The sequence below is a fragment of the Diceros bicornis genome, chromosome 39 (assembly GCF_020826845.1).
Source record: "Diceros bicornis minor isolate mBicDic1 chromosome 39, mDicBic1.mat.cur, whole genome shotgun sequence".
Classification (NCBI taxonomy): domain Eukaryota; kingdom Metazoa; phylum Chordata; class Mammalia; order Perissodactyla; family Rhinocerotidae; genus Diceros; species Diceros bicornis.
The window spans coordinates 4,796,409-4,810,939 of NC_080778.1; the positions used below are offsets into that span (position 1 = coordinate 4,796,409).

The 14,531-nt window shown below is 45.9% G+C and overlaps 1 protein-coding gene across 5 annotated transcripts in view; it reads left to right on the forward strand.

Moving 5' to 3' along the window:
- Positions 1-14,531, forward strand: part of RPS6KA2 (ribosomal protein S6 kinase A2) — a 372,902-nt gene that overhangs the window by 339,560 nt on the left and 18,811 nt on the right. For all 5 annotated transcript variants that reach the window (XM_058534008.1, XM_058534010.1, XM_058534011.1 and 2 more), the window contains one exon: positions 731-856. In XM_058534008.1, the coding sequence (XP_058389991.1) occupies positions 731-856 (126 nt within the window). The remainder of the gene's footprint in view (positions 1-730; positions 857-14,531) is intronic.

Genomic DNA, 14,531 nt, shown 5'->3' on the forward strand with positions numbered 1-14,531 from the left:
CAAGAGAGCGGTTCGGTCTGTGGGTGCCATTTCTCTGTTGTGAAATGTGCTCTTTGGGAGGTCAAAGAAGGTGACATTTTTATAAGGAGAAATATAACAGATATAGGGAACTCTAAGAAGGAAATATATATTTTACTAAAGAACCGAGTCAGGGTAAATTGGATGGGAAGGTAAGGCCATGGCATTTCTCTCCCTGAGGCGTTTTGGAAAAACACAGCATCTGTAAAGTGGACACTTGATGTCTACAGTCCTTGGTGGCTTTGTGTCTACAGTGGAATAGGTAGGATGGAGGATCCTATAGACGGGCAGAAGCGGGTGGTGAGTGGGACATCATGGGGTCAGATTTCCAATTAGATGTTAACATGCACATACCCTCTCTGACACAAGCATCAGCCCCACATGCCCTAAATCTACAGGGCTTCTGTCCTTTCACTCCGGATTCTCACTCTCAGATCTTTGGGGAAATGTGGCCAGTCAGCTGACACAGTGTACTGTGGTGTCTAAAAATTCAGAGTCAGCACCCGAGAGGCCAGGGAAGTTGGGGTTTAGATCTGGGACCATCACTCACTAGCTCCGTGACCTTGGTCAGAGGACTCCAGTAACTCCTGGCCTCGGTGTCCGCCAGTGTGCAATCTGGAACCTCCCTTGGCACCGCATTCTGTGTGCTGGGGTTGTGCCTTTGCATGAAACAGCTCTGACCGCGCTCTCTCCCCTTGGTCTCTCTCTGCAGCAGTTACACGGGAACAACATCCTCTTCACCGATGGCTATGAGATCAAGGAGGACATCGGGGTGGGCTCCTACTCCGTGTGCAAGCGATGTGTGCATAAAGCTACTGACGCAGAGTATGCTGTGAAGGTAAGGCCGAGCATGCGCATGGGCAAGGCTGTGTAGGGGCACGATGCACACCTGCAGCTGCTCAAGGTGCCCTGACCCCAGCAGGCACTGCTGAACCCTGGCCAACATCCTCTCTGTTCACTATTTTCTAAGCTCTAATATGATGGAGTTCGCTTTTCTTTGATATTAGGTCACCCAGTAAAAAATTATTATGCAAATCATGAATATTTTCAGTTCTAGCCAACATATAGGCCCTGACCCCCTTAGTAGCTTTACATATAACACACACTGGAATAAAAGCTTCAGACTCTCAGTATTTTGGAAAACAGAGTCGGGGACAGGCATTGCATTTGATGCAGGAAGGGAAGGAGAGAGGAAAGGAGGGAGGGAGGAAGCTACAGTCACCAAAAATTAAATCAGAGAAATAAATAGAAGCACAAACTGGTAGTATTTGCAAAAACTTAAGCAGAGAGCTGGTATTTTTAGTCTCAACCATCAAAACCAGTAAATAGTACCAATTATCTATAATTCTATTTGGCAGTCTCTACATAGTACCTTTAGCTTCTGTAATTGTAACTAGATTAAATATTTGATCTGGAATCCAAAATACCAGTTTCTTGAGTTTTCTGATTGGTAAAATTGAAGCTAAAGCTTCCTACTGAAATCAGAATCTAATTTATGTAAGAAGCATAAATGGTACATTCCCTCTACAAGAGAGCGAGAGATGATCTAACTTCAACACTCTCCTGCTAAGCTGAACTCAAGGCACTTGAGGAGCTAGGTCCAGCCTGTGATGTCATCGTGACCAGACCCACTCTGGCTTAACCCAAACATGTCTGTAGCACGTGGGGCTGCACCTGCTCTGCAAAGAACCTGTGGGGAAAAGATGGAACCTGCCCAGCAGGCAGCAGTGTAAAAGGGGTAATTCCGTCCATTGTGATTTTCCTAACCTTTGAAAAAATTGTTCAAAATGATGACTACAGTAAGATGGCCACTTTCCATCATAGCTCACCACAGCTCCACTGCCTTTCGTGAAAACTGCCATTTTTGAAAAAGGTCGATCCTCAAGAATAGCATGTGTATCCACTGGGGACATCTACCCAGTGTTTCTTGCTCTGAGAAAATGCTCAGCCCTGTGGAAAATAACACCAACCCAAAAAAACTCAGGCCCCTTGGTTTAGTTTGCGTTGGAAATATATGGCTTTTTGACAAGTTTATCTTGAATTCCTCAAACACAAAGAATGTTTAAATATGGAAGAACAATTAACCTGTGAGTTCCGCTGATAGATTCTCCATGTTCAGCCTGCCCAGTGTCTTTTGTTTTTGTGGTTTTTTTTGTGAGGAAGATCAGCCCTGAGCTAACATCCATATTAATCCTCGTCTTTTTTTGCTGAGGAAGACCGGCTCTGAGCTAACATCTATTGCCAATCCTCCTCCTTTTTTCCCCAAAGCCCCAGTAGAGAGTTGTATGTCATAGTTGCACATCCTTCTAGTTGCTGTATGTGGGAACGCAGCCTCAGCATGGCCGGAGAAGTGGTGCGTCAGGGCGCGCCCGGGATCCAAACCCCGGGCCGCCAGTAGCGGAGTGTGCACACTTAACTGCTAAGCCACGGGGCCAGCCCCTGCCCAGTGTCTTGAACACATGAAGGAGAGGTTGAAGGAAGGTAATACAGCACGATTTACAATTCCTGGGAGAAGTGGGTTGAGACGACAATGAGGGTTACCGGCATGTCACAACGTCCAGTGGTGGATTTACGAGCAAGAGAAAACCAGGTTGGGTCATGAGGTGGTTACCTCTATAGCATGGGAATGTGGGTTGCTGTATTTCTAGGATTGGGACTGTTGAGGACTTTTATTTTTCTTTATCCTTGGGAGAGTTTAAAGGAGAACTTGGATGGACGCCCACCATTTGCACATCCAGATGCTGTTTCCGTGTACAGCTGTGATGATGGTGGAGCATAGAGACCTGCATTCTGCCTCAGACGAGAGAATTTCATTTGTACTTTGAAATATATTGCACGTATGCTTAATAAGCATGCATGAGCTTCTTAGAATTTTTTTCTGTGTGGGTCATCTCTCATGGAATTTCTTTAGATAGTTTATTGGGTGACCAGCAGCAATCCTAGAAACAATCGCTGCTTCCAGGGAGTGCAAAGAAACAAGTCTGTTGTTTGGCCAGCTCAGCGACCAGGATGCCTTCATGAAAACAGCCTGCTACTGTGAGGCTGATCAGCTACTGTTTTGTGCTTCTGAAAACAAATCTCCCATTGACAAAGGCAAGGGTATGTTTTCCACTAACGTTCTCATATCCAGTGCTCATAAAAAGACACCATCTGAATTCAGCTTTGTTAAATGGCTTATAACTCAGTCCCCGAAGATGTCGTTGAAGCCAAACGCCGTGATGGGAATTTCTGAGGAATTTCAGCTACAGCCCTCTCAGGGCAGAGAAGCCAGGCACTGTAACTGAAACTGATGGTAGAAGAAAGAACCAAGTCTTCCTGCTTTTTTATGAGCCTTGAAGCTCCCTGGACAAATTTAGCTGAGGGACATTACAGAGATTTCCCTCATCCTCTCAGAGACTGCAGTGGATCATAACTTACTGTCTGGAAGATGCTTAAACTAACCAAGCACAGGAGGGAGCAGGGCCCCACGAAGACAGTGACTTTCCAGTGAGATGAAGCTCCCTGCACAGCACAACCCTGGGACCCAGAACTGTTTCAGAGCACGTTTAAGCTGCTTCTTGGAAAGGTTCATTTGTCTGAGGGCTGACACCTGGTTTGGATTTCCTTCAAAGATGAAAGAGCTGGCAGGAGTTTCGTGGCAAAGAACTCATTATTTAGGATGGCCTGTTTGTTACCCAAACTGCCCACGTAGCACAGATCACTGTGCTGTTTCATGGTCAGCATTTTCCAGGTAGAACGTAACTGAAATATTTTTCAGCCTTGTTCTCTGTCAGCTGACCTATTGATAAGTAGCAGTGTCCCTACTTGACATTGGAGGAACTGGGACACGGCAAAATTGAGTGTGTTCTAATGTAACCCAGAAGGAGGAACGTGGTGTTCAACTCCTTGGCCTGTGTGTTAGATCTCAGTTCAACAGACGCCCTCGAATTTGGCCACCCCTCTCTCAGCGACCATGCGGACAGTTTGCAAACCCGGCTATCCGAATTCTTGGATGGGAAAGGGTGTCTGTTTCATTTTGAGAAACAATCCATTCAGAGCCAGTCAGGGCCTCCTCGTCCAACTATGTGGGTGATTCAGAACTTCCCCACTGAGTAACGAGCAGAAAAAAGAATGCGCAATCTTGAGTGAACAGCAGGACTGAGGCCAGAATACATGGTTTTTCCCTGGGGCGGTCATGATCAAGCAGGGTGATATTGCTCCCTGTGGACTCTGGCGATGCCTGGAGACATCCTGGTTGTCACAAAGGGTCGTGAGTCACTACCAGCCTCTAGTATACAGACGCCAGGGGTGCTGCTTCACACCCTGCGGTGCACAGGACAGCCCCCACCCCTCCCACAAAGAATTATCCCCCCTGAAATGTCGGTAGTGCTGAGGTTGAGCACCCCAGCCTACAGCACCCTTCTGGGGTGGGGAGAGAGCCCACACAAATAAATTCCCACAGGCTGATATTTGGGAGACGAAAATGGGGTTTTCCTTCTGTTAAGTTTCTGTTTCTTGTGTGGTAGCAGGGTGATGATATGACCAAGCTCAGCGCTGCCCACGCTCTGTGCAGGCGCGGGGCAGCCCCTTGCTATGATGGAGCAGGGACTCCAAGTGTGGGTCCTTCTGAGAGGGGTCAGAGCCAGCTCTTAACTCCACGAAGATCAGGCCAGCAGCCTCAAAGCGAGGATGGGATGCAATGGTTCTCATGTTCTTGGAAATATCATTGTGTTTTGCTCTAAGTTTATTTCTGTGTCTTGTAGGTACCTAATTTTGCCACTGTAATTACTGTCATCATATTAACCACATTTAAGGCTATATTTAAACCAGTCTACCCAAGTTTACTCTCAGTCAACGAGACTACTGGTTTTGCATTTATTCTCAGCTGCATTTTTATATGCAGGGCCTAAAATTAGTGAGACGAATTGTAGCTACCACTTAACAAAACCTTTAGCCCAGTGCCCACGTAGAGTCGGGACTCAATAAGAGTTGGTTCAATCAGAGTCTGAATCCCTAGGCTGGTTCCTCCCTATGAGCTGTGGCAAACAGCATGACATTGCCCAGGCTCGTCCACCATCCTCAGGCGCTGAAGACAGGTCGCTGACCCTCAGCTTCCTCACAAACACCACTCAGGTTGGACTTGGCATGGGACGCTCCACCAGTGCACCCACCTCGTGCATCATGTTCTCTCGGTGCCTCCTCTTCCCTTTGTCAGACACGCTGTAGTTGAACATATGTGCCTATGTAAGAACTCGCAGCTATTTCCTTGGGACAGAGCAGCTAGTAGTCTAATGGAGAACTAAAGTCTGTCTGTTTTCATAACCAGCCCCAGAACGCTAGTGGTAGGAAATGAAATTATACCCAACTTTGAAATAACAAGACATAAAACTGCATAGATGCCAAGCCATGAATGCACCTTTCCTTTAAAATAAGATTAAAATGGAGTCAGTTATTAAGTGCAGGTTACTGTGATTGAGTAGGATTCAAAGGAAGGGGAGAGGTAGATTTGAAAGGAAAAAATCATTAATATTCTTATTCCACCAAAGGTGCTGAGGTCACTTTACAAGAATTGAGTGAGAAGGTTGTTTTTATTTTGTTTTTAGATCTTTGTGGCTTAATGTGATCAGGCACATATTGTAGACAATGCCAATTTGTGTAAAAGGAAGGGCTCCTGGCATTGTGTTGGTTGGGGAAAGTACATAGAAATATATAAATATATGTACACGTGTCAGAGCTGATTCACTACAGGAAAGTTGCCTTGTGTGGCTTATGTCTCACCTTCTCATAAGCTTACACAGGTGTGCCTCGAGAGTGTGCTGGACAGTGTCTGCTAATGACTCAAGTTTTTATATATTGCAGGGCACAGCAATGGGCATAGCACTAACTTATATACCTGAGGTACCGATTTTGCCACCTTGATCCTCTTTTGCAAAGCACAAACATCAGTAAATTATAAGGAGCAAATGATCCAACAACTGAAGCTCATGAGACCAGGAGCAGCTGACATTAAATAGAATTCAGACTTATTGCAAATTGTATTACGTTGTGTATTGTATATTACATCATATAACAATGATGGTGAAGACAGTAACTACTCAGTGCTCACTGTATTCCAAACACTCTTCCAAACGCTCTGCATATGTTAAGTCGTTTAATCCTCACAACCCTGTGATGTAATTATTCTCATTGTCCCTTGAGGGAACAGAGATGGAGAGGTTAACCAGCTAGTAAATGGGAGAGCCTGGTTCCCATCCAAGTGGTCAGACGCGAGCGCGTGCCCTTCTCCTCCACGGGGCACCGCCTCTCTGCTTCTGAGGAGCAAGAGCCATAATGCACCATTTCAGCTACTCTGTCATGCATCTTGCAATGCCCAAATCACAAAAGAAAGAGACAGCCATGCAGATCAGATGGGGTGGGTGGTAAAGTTGGGCTTCAGAATAAATTTAAAGCACACATCATGGGACCTGCAAGAAAAATTCATTGTTTTATAAACATCTGAGTTCCTCAAACTTTAAGGTGAAGTTGTAACTGGTAAAAGTGGAGGCCCATGTGAAATCGGATCCAGGTTCCTTCTCTTGAGAGTTCCTGGCTGGTGGGGCCGTGGGGTGGCTGTGTGAGAGCCTAGCCTAGCCGCACCAAGGCCGCCCCATCAGCTTTACCTACCAGCCCACGGTGTGCCGTCGTCTTCTGCCCAGCACCCTGCAAGCCCTTCCATCCAGGCCCCCCCCAGTCAGCTGCTCCGGCCTGTTCCACACAGCTTTTCGGGCAGTCCAAGTCCCTGCTGACCTTTGTTTCAGTTCTTTGCTCCGAGGTCATTGGCATCGATAGGCCCAGCTCCTATTTCTATACGCCTGCTCCTCCTCCGGACAGCGCTTCAGAAACTGCATCCTGAGAACCCCAGCGACGTAAAGCTGGGAAGTCAACCTGAGACTGATGGGGGGACACCTCTGGGAACCTTCGTTCAAGGTGACTCCAGGATACCAGGCTCCGAGAAGAACATGAAGCCATTGAGAAAGCAGAGGGTCGCCATAACCTGAGACTTAAGGAATCATCGGTGGCAGCCCGTGCGCGAGTCAACCTCAAGAGAGGATCGTGCTGCTAGAGCGGAACCATCTGCGGCCAGACCTGGAGAGAGGAGAACAACGCTGATCCTCACGTTAGGGACTGAAAACACGTTTATTTTATAGAAATCATGTGGAAATGTGAAGCAAGGAGGAACAGTGATTGAAGGTTTGGAGAGCAGGTCCCATGGAAGAAGCGCAACATCACAGGAGACAAGATCGCTGCTGTAAATACCTTCCCGGCCCAGCGCAAGCAAAGGGAATGTTCCACAGGCACGGAGGCCGGACAAGGGGCAGTGGGTTCCAGATAAAACAGAAAAGAAAGAAGGTGACATTTAGACTGACAAGGAAGGAAGAGAAGTGGCAGTTTTGGTGGCGAAATGTATGACTGAGGAAAATAGCAGGGACAGCGTTCTCTCCCTGCAGAAGAAAGGGATTCAGGAAAAACGGAGAAATAGTGGTGTCTCCAGCCTCTCCCGGCGGAAGGCGTCTCTACCCTGCCCAGCCGTTTTTCTATCAGCACAGCCGTTTTTCTCTGATCAAAGAAGCTCCTGGATGGAGTCAGGCGGGGATTTGCGTTCTCCACGAAACACATGCTGGGAAGCTGCATTGCTGGATATATTTAAATTAATTGCTTCAGAAGATGTCTCGAAAGTGGCAGCAGATGGATGGATTTCTCCACAGTGAGCACCTCCTCACAGGCTTGCTTCTTAAGAAGGCTCTTTGGGTCATCAGTAATAAACATCCAGGGCCGGCCCCGTGGCATAGCGGTTAAGTGCGCACGCTTCGCTGCTGGCGGCCCGGGTTTGGATCCCGGGCACGCACCAAGGCACCACTTCTCCAGCCATGCTGAGGCCACGTCCCACATGCAGCAACTAGAGGGATGTGCAGCTATGACATACAGCTATCTACTGGGGCTTTGGGGAAAAAATAAATAAATAAAATTAAAAAAAAAAAAAAAACACATCCATTGTGTCCACCTGACTCCTCCCCATGACCCCTGGTGTCTAACCAATGTCTCAGCTCATCATAGCCTAAACATGATTCTTCATCTCCCACCACAACTTCTCCTGCGGGCTTCCTCCAAGTGTTAGTTTCCCATCGTTGATGTCACACATCACCACAAAAGTAGTGGCTTAAAACAACGTGCACATATGTCTTGCAGTCCTGGAGGTCAGAGTCCAAAATTGGCCTCACCAGGCTGAAGTCAGGTGTTGGTGGGGCTGGTTCCTTCAGGAGGCTCCACAGGATGAGAGACAGAGCACACGCACGGACAACGGTCAGACCGTCTGTAAAAATAGAGCTCCGACCACAGCCTGCAGCGAGCTGCCCAGGAAGCCCACCCCTCATCTAGAGCGAGCATCCCAGGGAGCCGAGCCCTCATCTACAGTGAGCATCCCAGGGAGCCGACCCCTCACCTATAGTGAACACCCCAGGGAGTGGCTGCGTATGTCAGACCTGCAGGAAGCCAGGCTGCTGTCTCCGGGGACAATCCAGGAAGCTGAACAGTAACTTCTCTAACAATCAGCCCAGAATAGTGGGAACTTGATCAATAACTGATGGCAGCCCTAAATTCAGTTCCTGCTTCCAACTCAGGGCCAACCAGAGAAAGTCAGATGTGCTCTGCTCTCCAGCCACATAGGAGCCCCACTTCTAGTAACCCGACCCCAGCTCCCCCAGGCCCACAGCCTCCACTGGGGTGCTCTTGAGCCCCCCTTCCCACTAGAAAGCTCCCCCACTCCCCTGCCTGCCTGGAGTCTTGCCAGACGACCCCTTTTTTTTTTTTTCTTTCCACTTGCACATGGTCCCTTGATTTATTAAAAATGTGCCATTGCAGAGAAGTGGGAAAAGGGCAGTACTTTTATGAAGAAATGACAGTGGAACATTTGCCTTTAGAAGAATTTAGACCAGGGATCTAGTCCTGTGAACTTGGCACGTTACCAAACTTTATGAGCCTCAGGCTCTTCATCTGTTGAATGGGTTTGATATTCCCTGTCTTCTAGGACTGTAGGAATATATGTAATATATATAAAGTACATATCACAGTGCCTGGCATGTCTTAGATCATTAATGAATAGTTTATGAATGCATGTCTCAGAAAACATTAAGTGATATAGGTCATGGAATAGCAAATCAACCAAAATGCTGCTTAGCGAGTAAAATTTCATCAATTTTCCCCAGGTGAAGATATATTATTTGTTAATGTCTCCTTTTAGGTTTGTTAATAGTTGCTTTATGTACGTTGGTGCTCCTATGTTGGGTGCATATATATTTATAAGTGATATGTCTTCTTGATGGAGTGTCCCTTTTATCATTATATATTTCCCTTCTTTGTCTTTCTTCACCTGTTTTATCTTGAAGTCTACTTTGTCTGATATGAGTATGGCAACACCTGCTTTCTTTTGTTTGCCATTAGCTTGGAGTATTGTCTTCCATCCTTTCACTCTGAGCCTGTGCTTGTCTTTAGAGCTGAGATGTGTTTCCTGGAGGCAGCATATTGTTGGGTCTTGCTTTTTAATCCATCCAGCCACTCTGTATCTTTTGATTGGAGAGTTCAATCCATTTACATTTAGGGTAATTATTGATATATGAGGGCTTAATGTTGCTGTTCTGTCACTTATTTTCTGGTTCTTTTGCATTTCCTTTGTTACTTGTCCCATTTGTTTCGGACTGCCAATTCAGTTTGGTTGTTCTGTCTTATGACTCTTCTAGTTTTCTCTTTGTTTATCATATGTGGTTTTGATTATTTGTTTACTGGTTACCTTCAGGTTTGTGTAAAAAATCTTGTGTATGAGATATTCCATTATCTGACGACTTCCTATTTCCTTATACTAAGTCAATGCAATCACTTTCCTCTTCCCCTTCTGAGTAGTTCTTGTTATACCTTGTTCTATCTTGTGTTGTGGCTGTGTGTTTACAGTGATGAGGTTAAATATATTTTTGGTGAATTTCTTCCTTTGGTCTTTGATTTTAGTATTTAAGTGGTTGCTAACCTATTCCGGTAAAGATCTACTATTTTTCTGAGTTTATTACCTATTTTTCTCCTTGCTCCAAGCTTTGTATTCCCTTTCTCTTCTTTTTTTCAGGGCTGAGGGCCTTCTTGAGTATTTCTTGTAGTGGGGGTCTCGTGGCCATGAACTCCCTTAGCTTTTGTTTATCTGGGAGAGTTACTATTTCTCCATCATATTTGAAGGATATTTTTGCTGGATAGAGTATTCTTGGCTGAAAGTTTTTGTCTTTCAGTATTTTGAATATATCATTCCAGTCTCTCCTAGCCTGTAAAGTTTCTGTTGAGAAATCCGCTGAGAGCCTGATGGGAGTTCCTTTGTACGTTATTTTTTGTTTTTGTCTAGCTGCCCTTAATGTTGTTTCTTTGTCATTGACTCTGGCTAGCCTTACCACTAGGTGTCGTGGAGTGGGCCTTTGTCTGTTAATATATTTAGGTGACCTGTTGACTTTGCTTACTAGTATTTCCTGCTCCTTCCCCAGATTTGGGAAATTCTCAGCTATTATTTCCTTGAATAGGCTCTCTGTTCCTCTTTCCCTCTCTTCTCCCTCAGGAATACCTATAATTCTTATGTTACATTTCCTAATAGAGTGAGATATTTCTCAGAGACTTTCTTCACTTCTTTTTAGTCTTAGTTCTCTCTCCTCTTCCATCTGGAGTATATCTGTATTCCTATCCTCTAAGGTGCTAATTCTTTCCTCTATATTGTCAGCTCTGTTCTTTAAAGATTCCAGATTCTCCTTTATCTCCTCCATTGTGTTCTTCATCTCCATCAGCACTGATTGGTTTTTCTTTATGATTTCAATCTCTTTTGTGAAGAAAGTGCTAATCTCGTTGAATTGTGTTGTCTCGTATTTCGTTGAGTGTTTTTATGATAGCTATTTTGAAATCTCTGTCTTTTAGATTATGGATTTCTGTGTCTTCAGGATTGCTTTCTGGGTACTTGTCAATTTCCTTCTGGTCTAGTGATTTCATGTATCTTTGCATTGTGGTTCCTGTGTTGGCTTTGTTTTTGCTCATCCTGGAAATCTCTGGTTGCAATTTCCACCCGCCACCACTGTGTGGTGGTAAAGGGCTGTGTAATCTAAGCCCCCTGTGCTCTGCCGTGGTTTTTCTGCTGCGATCTGCAGGTCGGATCGTTTGGTCTGGTCTGCCGTGGATCGCTTGGTCTGGTCGGGTGGGCTGAGCTGCAGGGTCCGGTTTGGGGGGAGTGGGGGGCTCTCTCTTTTGCCCTCTGGGTCCCTGGCCTGGGGGGCCCCTCGTTATCTACTCTCTGGGGTGCTCAGATGTTGATGGTAGCCCTGTGGCTCTTCTGAGTCCTCTGTATGGGAGTTTCCCACTGGCTGAGAGAGCCCGAAGAGCTACGGTTTCCCCGCCGAGGGCTGCCCCTCCCCCCTCTCTGGGAACCATGGGGACTGGGATCGCTGATCTGATGGGGAGGGAGGGGAGTTCTCCTTACCTCTCCCCACTTCCTCCGGGGGCCCAGCATGTTCCACTCTCAGATGTGTGGCAGTGTGGATCTTGCCGATCTAGCTTTTCTCTGTCTGGGATTCCATTGTTGGTCTGTGACTGTTCCTTTTGTTGTATCTTCTCGGGGAAGAGTTCACGGGAAAGCTCACTCCGCCATGACGCTGATGTCACTGAAGATATATCCAGATGATACCCTTGCTATAGCAGCTCTGAGTGGACAGCCTCTGCTGTTCTCTTGGGTGGTCTTCATTTATTTCCATGGTGAGGATCCGTTGCCTTGCCTTTTCCGGCTTCTAGAGGCTGCCAGCATTCCTTGGCTCATGGCCCCTGCTTGAATCATTATAAATTCTTGCTTCTGGTGCCACATCTCCTGCTGCTAGCTCTAGCCTCCTGCCTTAGTGATTAGATTGAGCACACCTGATAAGCAGGTAATCCCCACATCTGAAGATACTTAATCCCATCTGCAAAGTTCCTTCTGAATGTAAGGCAACATATTCACAGGTTCCAGGAATTAGGATGTGGATGCCTTTGGGGACTGTATTCTGCCTCCCACACTCCATCACAGTAGGCCAGATTGTCATGTCCTGTACCTACTCTCTCTCTCATTCTCTCTAGTCTAGAACCCAACCAGCTCTCTTCGTCTCCAGTGTTACTACCCCAGTCCAAGCAGCCGTCACCTCTTGCCTGTTCTGCTTCTGTAGCATCCTAACAGTCTCCCAGGTCCATCTTTGCCCTTTACCATCTCTTCCACATGGCCACCAAAGCTAAACCTCAACAACATACATTGAATCTCATCATTCCTCTGCCCTAAACCCTCCTCCAGTGGTTTTCCATCTCACTCAGATGGAACCCAACCCTTACAGGAGGCAGTAAGGCCCCATCACCCCATTCCCCATGTTTCTCTAGCCCCTCTAGCCCTCCCCTTTCCTCTGTCCCCCACCCACTCCTCTCCAGCTGGACCAAGCTCCTCTGAGTTGATCCCAGAACACATGACACTCCTACATGGGTGACATTCTTGCCTTCCCTGTGCCCAGAACTTTCCTCCTTGAGACCTGGGTGCCGGTCTCCTCATTTCCACAGGTCTCTGCTCTCAGTCAATGTCTCCCTGACCACCCTGTGGCTCCTCTCCTGTCTCTCTATCCTCCTTGGCCTGGAGTACCTTTCTTAATGTCACTCATTACCCGTGACATGCTTCCTAGCTTGTTTCCTGTCTCCACACTCCCGTTATAATGCTTGGTGGTGACAAGGTAAAGTATTATTTAAAAAAGAAATATCCATTGGGAGCTTTTCTTCAAATTCAAAATCACTTCATCCATTTCTTTGGCTTTCTTATTGTCAGGGTTGACAATACAATTGTTCAATAGAGCATTTCTTGTCTCTAGAATGCATTTCACTCTGCATAGATTCCGCTGTTCAGTTAGTTGGTTACTTTCATTCATTGACACAGTCTTTTTATTGAACTCTTTTTTATGGCAGTTCTGGGTTCCAGGCAAGAACACAAACCTGTTCTCAGGGAACTCACAATCCAGCCGTTTAGGAATTTTATTGATCACAGAACCAGAAGCTAGAGCAAAAAGTGCAACATAACTGAAGAATCTGAAACAAAGAGAGCTTTACTATCATCACGGCTTTTCCTGTTGGCCAATTTTAGCTTCAAACATAGACACACAGACACCTCTTCATTCAGAGTTCCATTTTTAGATTTCTTCTTTGTCTGAAAGGTTTATGCAGGAGATGGATGTACGTCATCAGCGGTGGCCAAGTTTTCCTGGAAGGAAGCACATGCCTTAAGAGATGGCCACACCTTCTCAGTAGCATATTTTTGTTATGTTATTAAAAGTACCTTAGTTTGTTTTTGCAATAGAATCAGGTAAAAACAAAGTGAGATCCTTATGATTGTGCAAGAGCACGTCTTACTCAATTCTTAATTCTAGTGATGAAGTGTGGCTGATACGTGCATGACTGAAGCTGGGGCAAGCTCTCCCAAGAAGGAGCCCCGATTTGCATTCACAACAGACAGTTTAAAATAACATGAGTGTTTCTGTGCTCATTTTCATACTGTGTATGTAATTTGTCAACCAAAAAAGCAATGGAATTAAGACAGATGTTTGACATGAATAGAGCTTATTTTTAGAAGGAAAACTGGCATGGAAATTTTAATTTTTTCCGGCAGGAAAACTTAGAGTTCTTTCTCTGTGTCATTTGTTTAAATTAATTGTGCAGGAGAAGGTGTCTGTTAAATTTTACGAGTGATTACAAGCTCTATTACCCTTGTTTCAAATATGGTATTGATCCTTTTGGCAAGTCAGCGGAAATACCCTGCCTAGTGAGGGTGTTTTGGAAGCCTGTGAGTTAACTCCCCCTCTTGTTCAGTTAGAACCTCAAAGCCCGTTTCCCCAAGCTATTTAATGTCCCAGGAGGGGAGTGCAGTGCTGGAGAGAAATGAGGAAGAGGACGATGGAGAAATGTAGAGAGCAAAAACGAAGAGAAAAAAGCGTGTTTAATGGTTTAATGAAGTCTCATCCAGTGCTGTTCCCATCTTCAGCCACCAGGAATAGAAATGTATTTGATACGTTCCTATATGTTTCACCTGCTCAGGAAAATCATTGTTGTCTGCCATCCATTATTGAGGCCAGACTTGCCTCATGGGTATTCCTACTTGACATCCCTAAGGAGAGTGGAAGTATACAGCCTGCTATACAGCAACACCGTGAAAGGCTTATTTACCAGCCATGGTGGGTGGCTGAGCTCTGAGCAGTGTCCTGCGCTCTTTGGCTATTGCCGGAGGAGAGTGAGAGAGAGACCATTCCTCCCAACTCCTTTGTGGTCTGTCATTATTATTTGAGCATTAACACGGAGAGAGAAAGCCTTGTTCATGAAGGTGTTTACTGAGAATCCTCCCCGGGTTTTGCTGCACAAGAAAGATTATAAAACCATATTATTCTCAAAATAAGGAACTCGATCCACCAGGGCTGGCTTGAACAAGAGGCAAGTCT